This window comes from Cupressus sempervirens, chromosome 1 (genome assembly GCF_028749045.1).
Source record: "Cupressus sempervirens isolate cs-2001-9-10 chromosome 1, ASM2874904v1, whole genome shotgun sequence".
In the NCBI taxonomy this organism is placed as follows: Eukaryota; Viridiplantae; Streptophyta; class Pinopsida; order Cupressales; family Cupressaceae; genus Cupressus; species Cupressus sempervirens.
Window position 1 is genome coordinate 540,275,469 of NC_143118.1, and position 22,325 is coordinate 540,297,793.

The 22,325-nt window shown below is 36.6% G+C and overlaps 1 protein-coding gene across 11 annotated transcripts in view; it reads left to right on the forward strand.

Moving 5' to 3' along the window:
* The window catches only part of LOC149578593 (Metallo-hydrolase/oxidoreductase superfamily protein), a 243,528-nt gene that overhangs the window by 14,048 nt on the left and 207,155 nt on the right, over nt 1-22,325 (forward strand). For all 11 annotated transcript variants that reach the window (XR_016364586.1, XR_016364585.1, XM_089830048.1 and 8 more), the window contains exon 4: nt 15,641-15,799. Coding sequence is in view for 9 of the 11 variants with exons in the window: in XM_089830048.1 (XP_089686174.1) it covers nt 15,641-15,799 (159 nt within the window). In the remaining 2 variants the exon portion in view is untranslated. The remainder of the gene's footprint in view (nt 1-15,640; nt 15,800-22,325) is intronic.

The window sequence follows — 22,325 nt, forward strand, 5'->3', positions numbered from 1 at the left end:
AACATTTATGCATCATATTAATCAATATAATACAGAAACATTATATTAAAGTGACATTTATATAAGTATTTGATTTAAAAATCAAAAATTTAAAAAGTAATTATATAGTTCTATAGTCACTTTAAGTGAAAAATTAAAAAGTAACTCAATTTAAAATTATAACATAAAGTGCACTATAGTCACTTTAAGTTATAAATTTAAAAGATAAAGTAACTTAAAAACATAACAAAAAGTGAGTAAAATGTTATATTTTTGAAAAAGTGAATGTCAAAATGAAAATATAACATCATTTTTTTAAATCGTGTTGTTGCACTTAAAATGTCCACTTTTGAGGCATTAAAATGATCATATCTCTTGACTGACAACTCCGATTGACCTCTAGGTTAGACCGAATCGAAGGGGAAAACGAAAGGCATGACATGAACAAATTCAAAAGACGAAAAACAAGTAAACACAAACTCAAAAGCAAAGAACGGACTATGAAGGCTTCAAAAATCAAGCAAAGGCTCGACAAAAAGAAAAACGAAAAAGACTTGACAAAGGCCTTCAATAAAAAGATTCATTGTATCAATTGGTACCGATTGGTTGATCAATATTAACCAATTAAATAATGAAATAAACTGAGAGAAATGCGAAATTAATTTGAAAAAGTTTCGTATTGTTACCTACATTTTGTGGTGACAAAATGCAGGACAACAATGCTATGAGTTGCACCAGGTATGATAGCCCTTGTCAAGTATCAACTGATGACTCCGAGGAGGTTTTGGATGGGTCCTAGGATCAGTGTTACAGGGTCTATCTTTTGAGATGGAAGCTGAGACATGCGGGGATATTTATATTGCGAGGGCTTCCATTTCTTCAGACAAAGAGTTGATTGAGGCACATAGTAGTATCTCGTATGCAGAGTTGTGTGAGGTTGATAGCACACATGTAGTGATTGATCTTGTGGTCGGTAGTTTTGATTCTGTTTCATATCACAGTGTAGTTACTGAGGTAGAGAGCTTACATAGGAGGCAGGGGTTACATAGGCATCATGTGACCAGTCAGTTGAAGGTAAGTGAAAGTGACATCGCTTCATCTTTCAAGCATTATGATGAGATCCGTCAGATGCTAGCTACATCTGGTCGGGGTGTTCCTATTTCTGATGAGCACAGTGGTAGTACTCTTTCACTAGCTGAGGTTCATGTGCTTCCAGAGGTTGTCAGGATCTTGAAGCATAACTATTTGTAGCTAGTTGCTGACAGGGATTACTTTTTGGAGTGGGGTAGCACCTGTTATGAGACATTGTTAGAGAAAGAGGAGGTGGTTGAGCTTACCTAAGAGCTTGAGGTGACTGTGGACTTTTTTTAGTGTACTCAGTTGGCTCTTCAGGAGTTAGAGTGGGTACAGTCAACCCTTGTCACAGACCCTGTACAATTGCATATTGTGGTTTGGGGTGAGTTTGCTTCCATAGTTAGAGATGAGGGACGTGATAATGTGGTCGACACACCCGTCCAGGATATGGGTGTAGTAGGTACAGAAGAGGTAAGAATGTTGGTGGGGACAAGGTCTCACGATGATTTGCTTCCTTTTGCTAGAAGCGAATCTATTTCTTCATCTTATATAGCTGATAGCATTGGACAGTTGACAATGCTACATTTTCAGAGGGATCAGTTGTGGGTCATAAGGGAGCAGGTTGATGCTTCCATATATAATTTCTATTGCACAAAGTTTTTCATGGAGTATCTTTTGGAGAGTTTAGATGTGCGGGAGGATTCATACAAAGTGTTTGAGGGTACTCTCATTCAAGGCTCTCATGCAATTCAAAGGTTGGTGGGAAAGATTGTAGAGACTCTGTCTACTATGCTTCCCCACAAGGATTTCAAGGTTGGGTTTGTTGAGAGGATTTCCCAAGATCCTACCTGACCAATAGTTCAGAGTCAGAGATTGGAGCCATATTTTGATTCCTAAATTGATACTGATGAGCCCTTGACAGAGATTGAGAGTTTTTATTGACATTACACTGTGAGGAGTGCTCATCACTTTTATTTTGACCCACAGGTAGAGGATTTGGTTTCACATCGGTGTGGGTTGGCTCCAGTTTCATACCATCCATTATGGGATGGGTTAGCACCATCTTTTCCAGATGGGATTGATAGCTGCAAATTAGACCCCTTGCAGTATATACACACCCAGGACGGTTTGGCAGAAGTTGGAGTTGGTGGTAGTGTTTCAGGTACCTATGGTTGTTATCATCTCCACAGTGCACTTAGGTGTGAGTATTAGTTTGATGGGGACTCAGGTGTGCACAGAGTTGGTATTTCAATTGCATTGACTTCCGATGAGTTGTTGCCTTCGTCAACGCCTCAGGTCAGTTTTCAGAGGATTCTGATATTGATGTCTGTTATTTGGGTGTTGGTGCTACAGGAGTTGCTTGTAGACAACAGGGATAGTATGTAGTTCTACCTTTGGGATCTAGGTGGATTGTGATGTCCATTTTACTTTGGGATTGCTTGGGGACAAGCAATCTTAGGGAGGGAGAACTGTAATGTCCTCGTTTTTAGCAAGTGCTTGTAGTTGGCTAGGTCAGTTCACCATTGCGACCCTCGTGAGCTGGAAGTAGGATTTGAGGGTCTTAGTTATGTGGTTATAGGCTTTCCAGTAGCCTATGGTGTGTTTTGGCTCCATTTGAGAGACTTACTATTTATAGTAAGCCAAACTGTTGGTTTTGATGAGCTCAGTTGGGGTAGAGGAGTTGTGTGATGCTCTTAGTTCTTATTTCGGGCTTCTAGTTTGGGCTCCAGGAATCTTGGAGGGAGCATCTATTTATAGTAAGTCATCCTGTTAGGTTCATTAATCATCTTTTATCATCAAGATCACTTTGGTGTTGTTAGATTTCGATTTTGATGCCTCTTCAGTTGTTTTTGCAAGTTGGGTGATTTATTATTATTCATCTAAATATGTTGAGGTTGTTATTTTTGTTAGTGTTGTTGGTTGGTCACCTCAGTATCATAGCTTGTTGGAATCGGGATGGAAAGTTTTAAATTGTGGGAACAAGAAACAGTGGCCTTACATGTCAAAATATTAAGCTATGGTGGAAAAGGTCATTTTTGAGCCAAAAACAATTAATAAATCATATTAATGGCACTTTATTATATTTTAATGTTGTGTAGAGAAAGCTTCTTAAGCGGAGTTCTTTTGGGATACTGGTGCCATTTGAAGATTATAAATATGAGGACATTTGATAAGGAAAGCATCCAATTATTTGTTTATCTCTTTGCTGCTTGTCTTTGTGACATTTCCCAAAGTTCTGATTTTATATGCCCTTTCTGAAGTATAAGGGTTTGTATATGAGAAGCGCTTGGTAATTCACAACTGAGGTATTGTGAATGAATTCTGAGAGTTGTTATAGTCTGAATTGTGGAGTCTTCCTTATGTTTTGATTGTAGCTAGGAGACATTGTTCTGTGGGAACTTAATTGCATTTCAGCCTACGAATTGGGAAGGGTTTGTGGCATTATTACCTAAGTTGAGCCAGTTCTTGCGTGGATATTAATTTGTGCAAAATTATAGTCATCCTTGATCCAGGCATGAGCTAATTGGAGCTGTTGTGATCAAAGTACACTTGTGTGGTGGGGTTTGGAGATGCCTGTGCATATTGCGGAGGCTGCCACTCATTTCTAGAGCAGCAACTGGCTTCTTTATAATCTGCAAACACCTCTATTCAGCCTACTGTTATAAATCTGGAGGCCTACGATTGTTTCTTGGTGGCCTGGTTCAATTTCTAGTGTGGTTTGCATTCAGGTTGCTAGTTAAGGAAAATCCACCATTATGCCGAATTCATGTTCTTTATCAATCAATGTAATTTTTAGTACATGATTTGAGCAATTTAATTGCAGCATCAAGCTTTTGTTAAAAATAGATCAATTTAGTATTTGTTTTCAGAATTTTAGTGTGAAGCATTTATATTCTAAAAACACAAAAAGAAACAAATACATTCCAATGCCATAAAATCATAACAAAGTTGTGCACCAAGTTTTTGACGAAATGTCAAACTATTGATTTGTAAAGAAAATTGATGTTTGTTTAAGCTATAACTAGACAGGGTTATTACAGGCACAAATAAGAAAACATGAAAATTTGCAGAGTTGTAAAGTTTGCAAACAAGTACTCTTATAGGAAGAGCTCTTTTTTACTCTTTCTTCTTTTTACAAACAATGCTAGTTCAACCAGGCTTCTAATACCAAATTATGTTGCAAAGCAGTCATTTACATCGATTCAAGTACTAGCCAATATAGAAAGTTTCAATGAGGAAATGCATTATTGTTGTTTGCCTAGACCAATCTGAGCAAAATTGGACAGTTGATGTGAATGGAGCCACTAAAGCCCATTCATTGATGTGAATGCTTTATGAACCATTCATTGTAAAGCCCCATAAGCTCCTCAATTGATAAGTAGGAATATTTCCTGTAAGAACCCCAAATAGGCTCTATGCTGATCACTGTTTGTTTCCCTGAGTGTAATGATTGTTTTTTGTTGGTTCTTGAATGTTTCAAGCTGCTTCTGGTTTTTTTTTTTTGGGTTTATAAAAGAGAATACAAATATTGAAACTAATTTACCCAAAATTATAACTCAAATCTAATTATAATGCTGATCGAACTCATTTATTCAGATGGCTCATACAATTTATACAATGTTTATTGTTGGAAGAATACATAAAAAAAACATCAGCATTAATAGTTGAAAAAAACCTGATTTTTGACTCCAAAATGCAAACACGCTGCTGATTGCTCCCTCTCTAGGCAGCGCCTATCAAAATCTGCAATATTAAATCTCTGATTCTGAATTTACTGTAGCGCGGTACTGTTCACGGCACTGTTCACGTCACTGTTCACGGCACTGTTCACGACACTGTAGCGCACTGTTCACGGTACTGTAGCTGCTGTTATAAATCTGCAAACAGATCCATCCAATTTTCTCCTACTGAAACACAATATTGACTTCTGGATGAAGCCAACTCACAGGCAAAATTCGGGTGATATTTCACACCTTCAAATTGCATCAACTCTGAAGAAACTACGTCCTCCACAGTCTGAATTCTTCTCGAATTTGTAGAAACCCTGGTTTTAAATAATTCTCATAACATGCTCTTGAAGGAAGACAAGGTTTGTTTATAAAGACTCCTCAACTCCAGAATGAGGCTCTACGCTCAATGTGGGATAAAAGAATATAATAATAACATAAAAAATGTTATTACATTAAAACTTAGAAAACCCCTTTTAATTTTCCCATAAGCTTGGACCCACAATTAATTGAAATATGGCCCCCTTTTATGATATCATGACCCTCACTTAAGTTATAATATAAAAACATATTATAACTTAATAATATAAACTCAAAACCAATAATGTTTATTCTAACTAAATAAACATTAATATCTCCATTATTACTCAACATTTTTGAATGTCGTCTGAACCGGGAGCTAACATGATAGAGCTGCATATGACCATACCCCTTTTCTAAAAATAGCAGGGGTCCACCTTTATAACTCCAAAATTGCTAAAAATAGCCTGACCAAGCCAAACTCATAATAAACAAACTCTGGCAACCCAGAAGTGTACTCTTCTCAGGTCCTTGGAAGATCTCCACACCAAGGTGACCCTCTAACCAATCCTACTAGCCTACGAGGGTCTCTGATAGGCTAATCACAAGCTAAAGTGATGTCTCTAGCTAGAAGGGGACATCACAGTCCACCCTCCCTGAAATTGCTTGTCCTCAAGCAATATCAACTCTGGATGCTGTAAAATCTCCTCGCTCTCCCAAGTAGCATCCTCTACCGGCAAATCCTTCCACTTCACCAAATATTCCCGGATGGTACGTCTCCTCAAGTTCCTTTCTCTGAAATCAATGATAGCCTCCGGAATCAAAACAAGTTTTCCCTCATCATCCAGGGGCGGTAATACTGTAGAAGGCACAATATGATGCCCCAACGCCTTCTTGAGACGTGACACATGAAAAACATTGTGCACCTTGCTCTCTGCCGGTAAGTCTAACTCATAAGCCACCTCTCCCACTTTCCTGATAATCCTAAATGGACCATAGTATCGTGGCTTAAGTTTCTCGGCACCATTCTTCTTGAGAGTGGATTGACGGTATGGCTGCAACATAAGATACACCATATCTCCGATCTCAAAAGTCCGCTCAGTCCTCTTTTGATCTGCGTATTGCTTCTGCTGATTTTGTGCCTTAGTTATATTATCCTTGAGAGTCTTAACAATGTCTTGACTCTCCTGTAACAAATCACCTGCACTGGGCACTCTACTGTCACTCAAAAGCAGATCCATAAAATTGGGTGCCTCATACCCATACAGGGCCATAAAGGGTGACATCTGAATAGACATGTGATAAGTGGTGTTGTAACAATACTCACAGAGATAAATCCACTTTACCCATGCCTTCTGTTGCCCTGCTATATAATTTCTGAGATATCCCTCCACCCATTTGTTCACTATCTCCGTCTGACCATCTGTCTGAGGGTGGTAGCTAGTACTCGGAGTGAGCTCTGTCGCACACAACCTGAATAACTCCTGCCAAAAGTGACTCATAAACCTGCTATCTCTGTCACTCACAATGCTCCGAGGTAAGCCATGTAATCTGAATATCTCTTTGAAGAACAACTCTGCCACTTGTGTAGCAGTGTATGTAGCAGTGATCGGAAAGAAGTGTGCAAACTTCGTAAGGCGATCCACAACCACATATATACAGTCCCTGCCTTGGGCTCTAGGTAGTCCTGTGATAAAGTCCATAGACAAACACTCCCACTTCCTATCAGGAATCGGAAGTGGCTGCAGTAAACCGGCTGGATAGGAGTGTTCCTGCTTATTCTGCTGGCAAGTGAGACACTCCCTAACATACTGAAGTACTTCTGTTTTGAGCCCCTTCCATGTGAAGCGCTCTCTAATCTGCCGGTAAGTCTTGTAGAAACCAGGATGTCCTGCCATAGGTGAATCATGAAAAGATTTCAGAACCATCCTTCTCACCGCTGATCCTGGGACCAAAAATATTCGCCCTTTGTAAATGATGAGCTCATTCACAAAGGTGTATCTGTTGTCCTGAATAGTCCCATCTATGAATCCAGTTGCCCAAGTATCCTTCGCATACTCTGCAAGGATCAAGTGTCTCCAATCCTCCGATATGTCTGTCAATAAGCTCAAATGGGGCCTACGTGATAAGGCATCAGCAACTACATTCTGCGTCCCCTTAAAATATGTAATATCAAAGTCATAGGACTGTAACTTGCTCACCCACTTTTGTTGCCTATCATTGAGATCTCGCTGCCCTAGAAAATGCTTTAGGCTATTATGGTCGGTTTTGATACCAAATTTGCTACCTACCAAATATTGCCTGAATTTAGCCAAAGCATGCATAATGGCTAACATCTCCTTATCATATATACTGAAGCTCCGCTCTGGCCCTCTCAATTTCCTGCTCTCATAAGCAATAGGGTGCTTCTCCTGCATAAGCACCGCTCCAATGCCCTCTCCAGAAGCATCACAGTGTAGCTCAAAAGGTTTGTTGAAATCTGGTAATGCTAACACTGGACAAGAAGTCATCAACTCCTTAAATTTCTCGAAACACTCCTGTGCCTCAGGAGTCCACAAAAAAGCTCCCTTTCTCATCAAATCTGTTAAGGGTGCTGCATGCCTGGAATATCCATCCACAAACCTCCTGTAGAAACCACATAATCCCAGAAAACCCCTCAACTGTGTAAGGTTCACCGGTGAAGGCCACTCCACAATGGCACGAATCTTTTCAGGATCCATGCGTACGCCCTCTGCACTGATGATGTGACCCAAGTACAACAACTCTGTCATGCCCAAATCACACTTCGACTCCTTTGCATACAAGGATTCTCTACCCAATATATCCAACACCGTGTCAAGGTGAACTAAGTGCTCCTCCCAAGATCTACTATATACCAAGATATCATCGAAGAAGACAAGTACAAATCTCCTCAATTGAAGATGGAAAACCCTATTCATTGTTGCCTGAAAAGTAGCGGGTGCGTTAGTTAGCCCAAATGGCATAACTACAAACTCAAAATGGCCACAATGACATCTGAAGGCTGTCTTCTCAATATCCTGCTCTCTAACTCTGATCTGGTGATAACCTGATCTCAAATCTATCTTTGAGAAGAAGCAAGCTCCATGAAGCTCATCTATCAACTCATCGATCCTGGGAATGGGGTACCTGTTTTTAATTGTCTTCCTATTAAGCACCCTGTAATCAATGCACATCCTCAATGTCCCATCCTTCTTCTTTACTAACACCACTGAAGAAGCAAAAGGAGACTTACTTGGTCTAATGTGGCCCATAGCAAGTAACTCCTTTATGGTTTTCTCAATTTCATCCTTCAACCTCTTCGGATGCCTATAAGGTGTAATCATGATGGGCTTAGCCCCCTCCTCTAACTCAATGATGTGCTCAATACCCCTGTCTGGTGGTCTACCTGGTGGAATGTCACTAAACACCTTAGAGTGTTTAACTCTAAGCTCCTGAATATCAGGAGGATATTCAATCTTCTGCTGTCCCTCCTGTGATGGCATTAACATGCACTCTGCTGCCCATTCTACCTGATTATGTCGAATCAATCTAGCCATCCTCCGAAAAGAGACCATCCTGAGATCACTATCCCTAATTGCCTTAAGGATATGTGTCTTCCCATTCACTTTAAACCTCATCTCCATCTCCTTGAGGTTAAGAGTGAACTCACCAATATCGTGCAACCAACTCATCCCAAGAACTATATCTGTATCTCCCATAGGCACAACATAGAAATCTGCCTTAAAGTCATAATTATTAACTTTCAATGGGAGTCTAGTGATCTTACGATCACAATTGAGAACATAGCCATCCGCTACCCTCACTCTAATTCCCCCAAACTCCTCTGTTTGTATGCCACGCTTCTCCACCATCCTAGCATCGATGAAATTATGAGTGGCACCTGTATCAACCAAAGTTATAACTCGCTGTCCAGCAAGTACTCCTCTCATCCGGAATGATCCTTCTTGCTTAATACTAGTGAGACGAGCTTCCCTAAGTTGCCCATCTCCTTCCCCATCCTTGGACTCCATTTCAAACAAGTTTTCAGCCTTGTCTTCCTCTTTTCCACCATCCATTTCCTCTATATCAGACTGCTGATCTGAATTATCTGATTCTGATTCCTCATAGTATGCCCACATAACTCTGTTAGCTTTTCCCTTTGGCCTAAGAGGACAATCATGGTTTGCATCATAGGGTCCCTTACAGTAGAAACATAATTTTTTCTTCCTCAAATCATTTAATGTTTCCCTGTCAAAAGGTGCTGGAGTTTTATCTTTAGAATCATTTTTAAAATCAGTCCTCTTTGGTTTTTTATAAAATGGTTTGTTATCCTTACTAGAAGATGCTCCTTTGGACTGAAATTTGTTTGTTGGGACTGCATGTTCCATACTTCTTGCCTTTTTCATCGCTTCCTGTAAAGAAATAGGATCAAATGCCTTTATCCACCCTCTCAGTGGTTCGGATAGGCCCTCAATGAAAAGAACTATCAATCTACGCTCTGAAATGTTTGGCACCATCACTGCCAACCGCTGAAATTCACCAATGAAATACTCCAAGTTGCCTGTCTGTTTCAACTGTGCTAAGTCCCGGAAGTAAATCTCTGGATCTTTCTTATCAAATCTTTCAACCAACTTATCCACGAAGTCCTGGTACTCTGTCACCTGGTTATGCTGAAGTGTTACCATACCATGGTACCACCAATCATGTGCTACTCCCTCCAAATGCAAGGTGGCATATTTGATAGCTTCAATCTCTGTCATTGGCCTCAGTGCCAAAAATGTGTCAAGCTTATGAATCCAAGCTTGAGCTGTCATCTTACCACTCCCATCAAATGTAGGCATAGTAAGCTTGCCTGTAGCCCTCTTCAGCTCACTATTTTGACCTCTAGGCCTCCTATCCTGTCTGAGTGACCTGTAATGCTCTCTCCTCTGATTAACAAAGCGTTCAAAGGTCATTTTCTCCCGAACCTGTGGAGCTAATAATTCCCATTCATCATTTGCAGCCATGAGTGCATCTGCAAATATGGGGTCTCCTGCCGCCTCCTCTGTCGGAGCTTCTTCTGGCTCCTTCGGAACAAATGTAGGGCGTGTAGGCCTATCAGCTGTTCTAGAATGGGTCCGTTGTGGTCTCTGATTACCTGTAGCACTCCTGTTATCTCCCTGTACTCCCTGTTCCCCATTCTGTCTAACAGGTGGGTTCATCCTTTCTACCATAGTAGTGAGTGCCTGTAATGCCTGTGTCATCTGCTGCTGCCCTGTAACCATTGCACGAAAGAATTCTCTGGTATCCTGATCATCATTATTCCTCCTGTTTCTAGGTGGACTACCATCATACCTCTCTTCCATATTTCCTGTTTCCTGTAGCTGTTCTCTGTCAATCAAAGCTCTCCTGCGGGTATAGTACCTGTGTGGTCCAATTTCCAGTGGCTGCATATGACTCCCAAACCCTCAGGATGGCAGGAACTAGGCTCTGATACCACTGTAAGAACCCCAAATAGGCTCTATGCTGATCACTGTTTGTTTCCCTGAGTGTAATGATTGTTTTTTGTTGGTTCTTGAATGTTTCAAGCTGCTTCTGGTTTTTTTTTTTTGAGTTTATAAAAGAGAATACAAATATTGAAACTAATTTACCCAAAATTATAACTCAAATCTAATTATAATGCTGATCGAACTCATTTATTCAGATGGCTCATACAATTTATACAATGTTTATTGTTGGAAGAATACATAAAAAAAACATCAGCATTAATAGTTGAAAAAAACCTGATTTTTGACTCCAAAATGCAAACACGCTGCTGATTGCTCCCTCTCTAGGCAGCGCCTATCAAAATCTGCAATATTAAATCTCTGATTCTGAATTTACTGTAGCGCGGTACTGTTCACGGCACTGTTCACGTCACTGTTCACGGCACTGTTCACGTGTACTGTAGCGCACTGTTCACGACACTGTAGCGCACTGTTCACGGTACTGTAGCTGCTGTTATAAATCTGCAAACAGATCCATCCAATTTTCTCCTACTGAAACACAATATTGACTTCTGGATGAAGCCAACTCACAGGCAAAATTCGGGTGATATTTCACACCTTCAAATTGCATCAACTCTGAAGAAACTACGTCCTCCACAGTCTGAATTCTTCTCGAATTTGTAGAAACCCTGGTTTTAAATAATTCTCATAACATGCTCTTGAAGGAAGACAAGGTTTGTTTATAAAGACTCCTCAACTCCAGAATGAGGCTCTACGCTCAATGTGGGATAAAAGAATATAATAATAACATAAAAAATGTTATTACATTAAAACTTAGAAAACCCCTTTTAATTTTCCCATAAGCTTGGACCCACAATTAATTGAAATATGGCCCCCTTTTATGATATCATGACCCTCACTTAAGTTATAATATAAAAACATATTATAACTTAATAATATAAACTCAAAACCAATAATGTTTATTCTAACTAAATAAACATTAATATCTCCATTATTACTCAACATTTTTGAATGTCGTCTGAACCGGGAGCTAACATGATAGAGCTGCATATGACCATACCCCTTTTCTAAAAATAGCAGGGGTCCACCTTTATAACTCCAAAATTGCTAAAAATAGCCTGACCAAGCCAAACTCATAATAAACAAACTCTGGCAACCCAGAAGTGTACTCTTCTCAGGTCCTTGGAAGATCTCCACACCAAGGTGACCCTCTAACCAATCCTACTAGCCTACGAGGGTCTCTGATAGGCTAATCACAAGCTAAAGTGATGTCTCTAGCTAGAAGGGGACATCACATTTCCATAGCAAGTTAAATTTTGATATTGCCATTAGAGTTCAACTATAGTTTGTGTCAAACTCATTGACCCATGTTTCATGAGTAGTGGCTCACAAGAACCCATCTCTCATGAGAATGAACAGAACACTTAGCACTCATTGTATCTAGGTTCTCATAGAGGTGAAGCATTGGGACTTCATAGGAGGTCACCCATCCTAGTACTGCTCCAGCTCAAGCATTCTTAACCTAGACTTCAAGTGTGACTTCAAGTGAGCATCATCTAGATGCAATGAGTGCTAAGTGTTCCATTCATTCTTATGAGAGATGGGTTCTTGTGAACCACTACTTGTGAAACATGGGTCAATGTGTCTAAGAAAAAAAACTACGAAGTTGGATATAGATAGTAATATGATAATGTTACAATTTGAATTGCTTTGGAAAATATCTCCTTGTTATCAATTGATGAGCTTAATGAGCTTTATAATGAATGGTTCATAAGGCAGAATATTTGCTGAAGGTGTTGCAAATGGGGTTGCAAACAAAGTGGGCTTAACCTTGGAGGAAACTTTTTGGTTAAGTGTGCTTGAGCTGGAGTAGTGCTAGGATGAGTCACCTCCTAGGAAGTCTCAATATGTCACCTTTGTGAGCATCACCTAGATGCAATGAGTGCCATTCATTCTCATGAGAGATGGGTTCTTGTGAATCACTACTCATGAAGCATGGGCCAATGAGTTTAACTAAAAACCAAGGTTGTACAGGGATGGGGGTACTTGGGTACTTAGGGTACAATACTGGTTCGGGTACGACTATTCTTCAAAATAGGAGAGGGGGTACTTGGGTATGTCAAACTTTAAAAAAAAATAAAATTAATATTTATAGAAAATCTGAAAATTTGAGTCATGACAATAATTTTTGAAAACAAGAACAATGATAAAGTTTGCAGATGTAATGTATTGTTTTTAGTTTCAGATTTGCAATATGTTTGTAAACAGTATTAATAATATACGATGAAGTTTTAGATGCTTAACGGAGAAGGCAGACTTTACACATGAACAAGAAGATCATAAATCATGTAAGCTATAACGATGATATTTCGCAAATGATAAACTTCTGACTTGAACAGTGATTTAGTTTATTGTCAATTAGTATTGTATCAAAGTTTTAAACTGATAATGTATTGAATTAAGATTGATAAACAAGAAGCTGACACACAAACAAAAAACTGAGGCAAAAATTGGAACCTTTATCAAGATCCTTAGAAATGATGCTCTCCACTGAGTACACGGTACTTGGGGTATGTGTACCTAGTACTCAGGTACGTGGGTACACATCCCAGGGGTGTGGGTACGTGTGCCCATGCAACCTAGCTAAAAATCTACATAGTTGAATCCTGATGGCAACATCTCAATTTGACACTTTGTGGAAAATATCTCCTACTTACCAAGAGATAATTGTGTCAAAGCGGTGAGCCATGGGATTAGTTGTAGGTTTTTAATTCTATTGTAAAATGATGGACTATTATCAATCAATGATTAGGTGAGCATTGTCCAAATTCCTATAAATAGAATCCTTTTCCCCTGAGTCTAGATCTCTTGCTGCTGTCTTAAGTTGGTGACATAAGAATTTGGTGTTGGTAAGCTCTTGTTAAGGATAAGGGAAGGTCATCTTACAAGAACGAGTTATCTTGAAGTAGCATAGTTTTCCCAAGGCTATTTGTGTTTAGGCCTTTGGGCCACATTTTCTGACTTAGATTTTTTTTGATTAGTGGTTTGGTTAGGTGTTTCTTGAAGAAGCTTCTAGATGCATATGTAAAATTATTTTCAAAAAATATATAAAGATTACTTTGGATGAGTAAGGGATAGTGAATCATTTTGTCTTTACATGATAACTTCAATTCTGTGAATAATTGTCTAAAATGTATTTAGAGTTCAATTCACTGGGTTTCTAATAAATTCTAGTTCATTCACAAAATCTTACATACATTTTCTGCACGCTTTGCTAATCTAGACTTTTATTTTGATGGGTGAGGCACCAATTATTGGGCTATTGATCATTTTTCATCTCTTTGAGTCTATTAGATCGTAAAGTAATTTATTTTGTGTTAGTCAAATGTAAGAGGTAAAAGTTGATTTATCTTATGAGAAATTCATGGAGTAGGTGTTCTTTGCCATGTTTATTTGTGTCTAGCCATTTAACAGAGTATGATTTACAAAACCCACAGATGATTGGTTTGTTGCCACACATATGGTATGTGTTACTTTCTGCAATCAAAATCTTCATTATCTTTCATTTTCCTATAGGTTTTTATACAATCACCTTCCTTGGCCGAGCAGAGCCTAGAGTGTAGAAGAATTACTCAACCTTGTCAAGTGGCCTAGGTAAAGTTATAATATCACTATGAGAAGTAATTTGATTTTATCTTAAAAACTATCCTTAGGAGCTCTATCTGGTCTATTTCTCTAGGATTGTAAGAAGTGAGCTTGGAGCACCAACACAACTATTATTTATTTTTTATAAGCTTGATGAAGGGTGCTCCCCTTAATACCACAAACATATAACAAAAACAAAGAAATAACAACAATTTGCGAGAGCAAAATATGGACTTCTTATTATTGCCGCAAATGCCAAATTACAGAATTTTGAAATACAATATGCAAACACGCATGGGCGCCTTCCTTACAATAATTTGCAACACAAAGTTGCGAACTATCACCTGGAGTTGTCCTAGACAATGTATGGGCATTCCTTATATAGGCATTTTTACACCGTCCGGGAAGTTTCTAGACATCAAACCCTAACCCTTGAGACCGACTTCAAAATTACATAGAGTTAGCCCGATACACCTTTGACACTTATTTTGGAAATTTTGGTCGGCCCAACTTTGGAAGGCCATAACTTTCAAACCATTGCTCCGATTGGCTACTAGAACTCCTTTTCAGAATCCACAACTTCTGATCTTCAAGATTGTACTCGCGTAAGCTCTAGTCGACCCCGTTTCGGAGCCCACTTGAGGCCTCTAAGGTCTTCAAAACTGACCCTGAAGTTTTTATACCAAAATTGCATACCAAAAATCTGCTACAACTTCACAAATACTCATGATATGGCATTGAGCCTCAACTAATAGGCTGATGTATCCAAGATGAACATCACCTAAAATTAGGACATTCCAAGCTCGTATGACTGACTTATTAAGTAGCAAGCCTTCATAGACAACAACTCTGCATTGAGGCAACCCTTATTCAAGAAACAAAAAAGGAAATATTTTTGGGTGATGCAAGATTGCTCTTACACCCAGGATGCTCCTGCATCAAAGCTCATGCAAAATTATTCAATACAAATATGAAATCAATTATGTCTTTCACATTCAAATATGTGTTAATATGTATCATGTGCAATAATACAATGCATCTCTAAAAAAGTCTCTTAACCAATCAACTACAAGAAGTATACAAGTAACCTCTTTTCTCATCCATATTACAAAATGGGTCTCATCTCATGGTTAACAGTTGATCAAAAGAAAAATATTAGTTTACACATGTGAAACAATGTGATAGTTTTGATGCTGTCCATTTGATTGCTGTTTGTTAGTATTGAATTATTTACTGCCACAAGAACTTATTTGAATCTTTAGACAGCTTTTCATCCTTGCTAGCTTGCTGTAGAATTTGAGATAGCAAATATAGTGGTCAGTATTAATATTATGTAGTATTTGTTTTGACTTATGTTGATATAGGTCATATTGACAGCCATTTAACTTTATTTTGTAACTTTTTATTTCATTTGTTTTAATTTGGCAGCTGGAGAATCTAGAAGAACTTGATTGCTTACTAATAACACAAAGCCTTGATGATCATTGCCACAAGAGGACATTAGATGCTCTATCAAACATATATCAGGACTTGCATGTGGTTTCTACCCCAAATGCAAAGCCGATTTTGGAGACACTTTTCAAAAAAGTATGACTTTGCATTTTTGGTGAGATAGAAATTTCAAATTTAATGGTACATGCTTTTCTATATCCTGTTTCAAGTGAACTTGAGTCGTCATTTGATATGGTCATTTTTACATTTGCTTCAAGCTCATATTTGTGCCTTTCTTGGATCTCCTTTCCTTTCATAAATAAGCACATTGATGTGGTTTGGAGATGGTGTAATGCAATTTTTTTCACATATTTATCTGTATTTTATAAAGGATTGGTAATCTAAATCAAGTATTGCTGTTAAACATTATTGAAATAGGGAGGTCTACATTTGTCTACATGAGACTGGGATGATGACTGTCAATGGTCACATTATGGAGATTGTGTGGCTGAATGCCCATTTTGTGTCCATTTTGTCCCATTTCTACAAATTTAGCATTTACTCATTTGCACTGTAAACACCTTAAAAATTGTTTAGAATTTGAAAATAATGTAAGCAATGATATGTAAATTTTTGAGTCAGAAATCAATTGGTAATGTTTTGGCTGGAAGTAATAATTCTCTTGCTTTTGAAAATTGAGTGTTTTCAAAATATTTCATTTCTTTAGCTAAAACTGTATATTGAATGGCATTTTTTGGATTACTTTGATGCCTAAACGATGCATGTTTCTTTGTTTGTTTTCTATTTTAACATGTTCTGAAGATGTTAAAGTTTGCTAATTATAAAGTTGAAACTTGAAACCCATTTATCAAAAATCCAATCTTTTATAAAATTTGTGAAAAATGAATCATCAAAATTTAGTTATAATTTTTTATGTGCGCAAAAAAAATGATTTCACGTTGGTTTTTGTTCTTGTCATGTTCAAGAGATGGTTAGTAGAAAATAGTTTTACTAATTTTAAATCAAATTGAATTTTATTTAATTTTTGAAGATGAATATTAATTTGTTTAAATTTTTAAATATGCATATGTAGGAGTTGATTGGTGATGACTCCACCCTGACAGATTTGCAAGAGGCCAAAATAATTGTCATGAGAGAGAAAATGGCTAGAATAGCTTACTTGTTCATGAATGCATGAATGGACTTGAAAATGTACATTAGAGGCTTTTCTTATAAAGACAAGGTGAGAGTTAGGATTAGACAAGATGTGGACATGTGATTTAATCCTATACAATGAGACAGCTGAAGTGCTAAACATTAAAAAATCTTGATAACTAGAAGTAGTTGTCAAAAGATAAAGATCATTTGACAACTAATCAATCTTCTAGGACACCTAAGGCCTAAGTAAACTTAAGTCATGTGAATAAGTAACCTTTGAGGAATTAGTGAAAACACTAAGTACAGGACCTTACTAACACCAACATCTCCCTTAAGTGCAACTCAGGGAGTAGTTTATTATGTAAATATGCAAGATTATTATGATAGGTTTTGAATACAAAACCATGTTAGATTCTCATGTACAATGCAAATGTTATCTCTAACAAATGAAGCTATGGATAAAATTGAGTGGGACAAGGCTCCTCTTCACAAGTGAGAAAAACTTACAAAAAATAAAGGATGATGTGGACTCAATGTTACATAGAATCAATTATCCCCCTTAGGAAGCATTAATAAGAGACAAAATATCACCGCCCTCCCTCCTCCCCATCTTGAAGAAGGTCCAATGTTGATGAGTATGCTTGGAAACAAAAAAGATCTAATGCCTGCAAACAACACACATCTTCCCTTAGACAGAAACAAGTCTATAGAATGATGAAGAAGCCACTCCATGTGCAACTGTAAAGAGGAGGAAGGTCTCCAAATGTATGTCTTTGAAAATTATGTTGGAGCCTCCAAGATTGAATGAGTTAGGACATAATCATGGTCATTCTCAACCAAGAAACATGACAAATCAAGAGGAGGAAACTCATAAATCTCAATCACCAAAGAAAATGAAGACGTGACTACAATTGTGCTAAAACTATCATCAAAGGGGAGACAAATTTCCTAGAATAGTCTGAGATCCCTATCAAATATTCATCCTACAAAGAAAACCTGAAACACTATGACATCCTGCTGATTAGAAGCATTCGAAGCTGAAGAAGAAGGAGGTGGATTAGGAGGCTAAACATTGTTCTCTAGAATACCAAGATTCAAGTGACCAAATTTCTTCGCAAAGACATGATTCGCCTTTGATGAAAGGGTGTGTACATCGACCAAAGGAACATTATCTTCATCAAGAGCAAAATGAGAAAAGGAATAAAAATGAGATGAATGCTCAACCATCCCAACCATCCCAATAACAATGGTCTCCCTAGTCTTTATGTCCCTAATGTAAACATAATTCGGAGTGAACTCAATTAGTTTACTTTGTCCTCTATGTGCGAGTTGATGAACAAAAAGGAAATTAGATGACAAGGAGGGAACATAAGGAAATAAAAAATTCCTTCTTTCATGTTAATAGAATCTTTGCCACAAAACCTCATGTGTGTGTTGTTATCTTTCAATATATGAAATGAGTTACAAGGCTCAGAAGAAGAGATCATATCCTTAGAAGATGCCATTTGATGAGATGTTCTTGAATCAAGAAGCCATCTCCCATGTTCAAGAATTCTAGAGGCCAGGAGTGCTTTACCTTTCATTTTGTCAAGCCCATGTGAACCTCATGTGGCTGCTGACTGTTTTGATGAATTTGTTGCTAATTGTGACGCTAAATAAGAATAACACCATTGTTACAAGACTTGGACTTGACAACCATTGTTTCATGTATCATGTAATAAATTAACCTTAAAGACACAATAATCTTAACAAATAGCAGCTACTTTGAAAGTTCATACAACATCAAGTGATACAAGCAGCCAAATTGTCACTTCAAATTGATCAAACTTGCCTACAAAAGTATAATTATGCATTTAAGGAAACTGTAATGTCCCCCATTTCTAAGGTTGAACTTAATAAATAATACCAATTAAAATAATAATAAATAAATACACAGATATTGTAATTTATTATTTAATATATTTATCAAATTGATATAATATAATATTATATCAATTGATATATTATGGTACTTGAAAATAATATAATATAATATAACTAATTGTATTAGTAAAACAATAGAGAATAATTCCTAAATAAATATATTATTCATAATAATAAATCTATTATTATTATAATCTGATTATTATAAACATATTAGTATGCAATATAATGCATAACATATACATTTAGTAATAAATCTTACTAGCCTATCTTAAATATATATTATAATTAAAATATAAATATATACTAAACAAACATTTTAATATAAACAAAACCAATATCCAATATGCTAAATGTAGACTTATGAATAGTCACAACTTTTAGCCCAGACTTATATATTAGAGAGGAAGATTACACATAATAGGGGGAGGCTATTATCAAGTACAAAGGAGATATATTTTGGAACTGAATAATTATATACGGAGAAGCATATGCAGAAGAAGACGGAATAGACCAGGGACTATTGAATTAGGAACCCTATCCAACAATAATAAGGGAGGAGAAAAGATATAAAAAAAAGATTGGAGAGCATATTAAAATGGAGAATACATAGTTGGCAACTTCAAAGATAAGAGAAGAGTCAGTATCCAATCCAACAGATATAAGGATAGATCGTATCACATAAACAATAAGCAGAGTAATTATGATATTTACTAGAAATTCGTGAGGGCAGAAATTATCATTGAATCAGGACATAACATTACCTTTGCCATCAGATTGCTTACGAACATACTGAGTAAAATGATCCATGGAAAGAACTTCGAGAATTTAGAATATCACTTTTTATATAGAAGACAGATGGAAATCAAGTGAAGAAATAGAAACATCAGAACTCAACAAGCTTAATATTTGAAATCAATGTTATACTCAGAAGAGTATACATTGGCAATTAGGAAGCGAGTGGATATAGTAATTTATTCAAACATATAAGTGATTTCATATAATATTATTTCTTTAGGAGAATCTCCAAACGAGAAATATCATCGCAGAGGACAAATAGAAAATGTTAGAAGAATGAATCACAACAGGAAGAGAATGGAATGCATTTGCATATATTAGGAAATCTCAATCGACATACATGAACGCACACTAATTCAAAGCCAATTATCAGAATAGCATCTTCATCAATTACTATCTTCATACAAGAAGACATGTTATCGTAGAGCATTGACAGACACTCGCATAAGTATTTGGGAAGTGATTAAGAAGTTGGTAAGATCCATATATTATTTGTGTTTGAGGGAAGTATCCAATCAGCGGCTAGGAACGAGTAGTCAGAAAATAGAGATATACACAAGCAAAACACAGAGCAACATTACACAACATGATGCTTTCTGACTCATCATCAATGAAAAGAAAATAAGTTACAAGGGAGAGAAATTCACTGTGATCTCATATTAGTTATAAAATATATATAGAGGGTCTAGTTCATTGAATGGATATTAACAAGATACATATTTATCATATTCAACATTTACATACATTGATGTGCAAGCTATTGATTGAGAGAAGTACTTTTTTCCATTTTTTATATAGAACTAAGAAATTTGTTCAAAACTTAAGTGATTGTAAAGAGGGATATAACAGTGGTATCAGAGCATGATCCTGCCATCCTATACGGTGAATCTTAAATAATGATCAGCATATAAGAACATAAATTGTCATCAAAGACATGTGGGAGAAGAATGAAAAAAGATATGTTAAATAGATAGACCAGGCAGTAAGCAATAATAAGGGGAACCATTTATTTTAGATGGCAGATATATGAAGCCAAAAGCACAAAGCAATGGAAAGCATTTGTGACATGGCTGCAGATGATCATCATTTAGATTAGCAACAAGTTCATATAATGAGGAAACGACAAGATACCTCATCCATTGAGGACGTATACCTCATCCATTGAGGACGTATAAAGATTGGAGACTCTATTCAAACTCTAGCAAGTGGAAGTATAATCCATATCTGAGCTACCCAAGTAACACCTTGGAAACAGTGACATATCTATGTGGCATGGGTCCTTCGACAAAACATATACAATTTGTAGGTACTACTAATCGTCACTAGACCATGAAGGGAGTGGTAAAAGAGAATTAGATATTACTTTGGCATCTACATGCATCATTTGGACAATTCTTTTCTTATGAACATCTCGATTATTGGATTGACTTTTTTAGTAGTCTCCATACTGGCATACAATTATAGTTAGCAATCAGAACAATACCATTTCAATTGCATACTTACACAGTAAATCTGAAGTAGGGATTACATTATCGCTTTAAACAATTGAGAAGACTTGCAACGTATTTCATACTTCCAAATCATGGACACTTGTAAGTGATTAAAAAGGAAACTACTGTTGTCATGCATTTTGTCACCACAAAATGTTGGTAACAACACAAAACTATTTCAAGCTAGTTTCGTGTTTCTCTAAGCTTCAATTTGATATTCAATTGCTTACTGTTGATCGATCGATCCATTTCAATTTGTGTATCAAATCATTTTACTGAAGGCCTTCATTAAGTCTTTTTCGTTTTGCTTTCTGTTGAGCCTTTACTTGATTTTTGAAGCCTTCATCATTTGTGCTTTGCTTTTGAGTTTGCATTTGTTGTTTTTTAGTCTTTTGGTTTTGTTCATGTCATGCCTTTCGCTTTTCCCTTTGATTCTGTCTAACCTAGGGCTCAATTGGAGTTGTCAGTCAAGAGATATGCCCATTTTAGTGTTTCAAAAGTGGACCTTTTTGGTGCAACAACACAACTTAAAAATATGATGTTATATTTTTAATTTGACTTTCACTTTTTGATAAATTTAACTTATATTCACTTCTTGTTATGTTTTTAAGTTACTTTAACTTTAAATTTTTAACTTAAAATGACTATAGTGCACTTTATGTTATAATTTTGAGTTGAGTTACTTTTTAATTTTTCACTTAAAGTAACTATATAGTTTCAGTTTAATTTTTCGTTTTAAAAATCAAATGTTTATTTAAATGTTACTTTTTAAATGATGTTTATATGTTATATTTTTAAATATGATAAATAAATATTGTTTATGGCCCATTTTGTAACATTTTTATAATTTTAAGTGAATTAAATGACTTAAAGTCTTCATAAGTGGACATTTTAGATGCAATAACATGTAAAATCCATCAAAAGTGGACATTTTACATGTCACTCCATATAAAGTTTACTTTGGTGGACCTTTTTGATGTGATTACATCAAAATTATAAGTGGATCTTTTTGATGCTATTGTATCAAAAGTGAAGTTTTTATGCTTTTACATCTAAAAAGTGAGATGCATTTGAAAATATGCATCCTCCCCAAAAGCTCCGATTTTTCTTATGAGCATATTTTAAAACATGTAATAGCACCCAAAAGGTGCGATTTTGATGAGATACATGTTTTAAAACATGCAAGTGACCCAAAAAGGTCCAATTTTGATCAAAAACATGTTTTAATATATGCAATGACACTCAAAAAGTCTGTTTTGAAGAACATGTTTTTGCCCTCCAAGAACTTGATTTTGATCATTGTGAGAGATTTA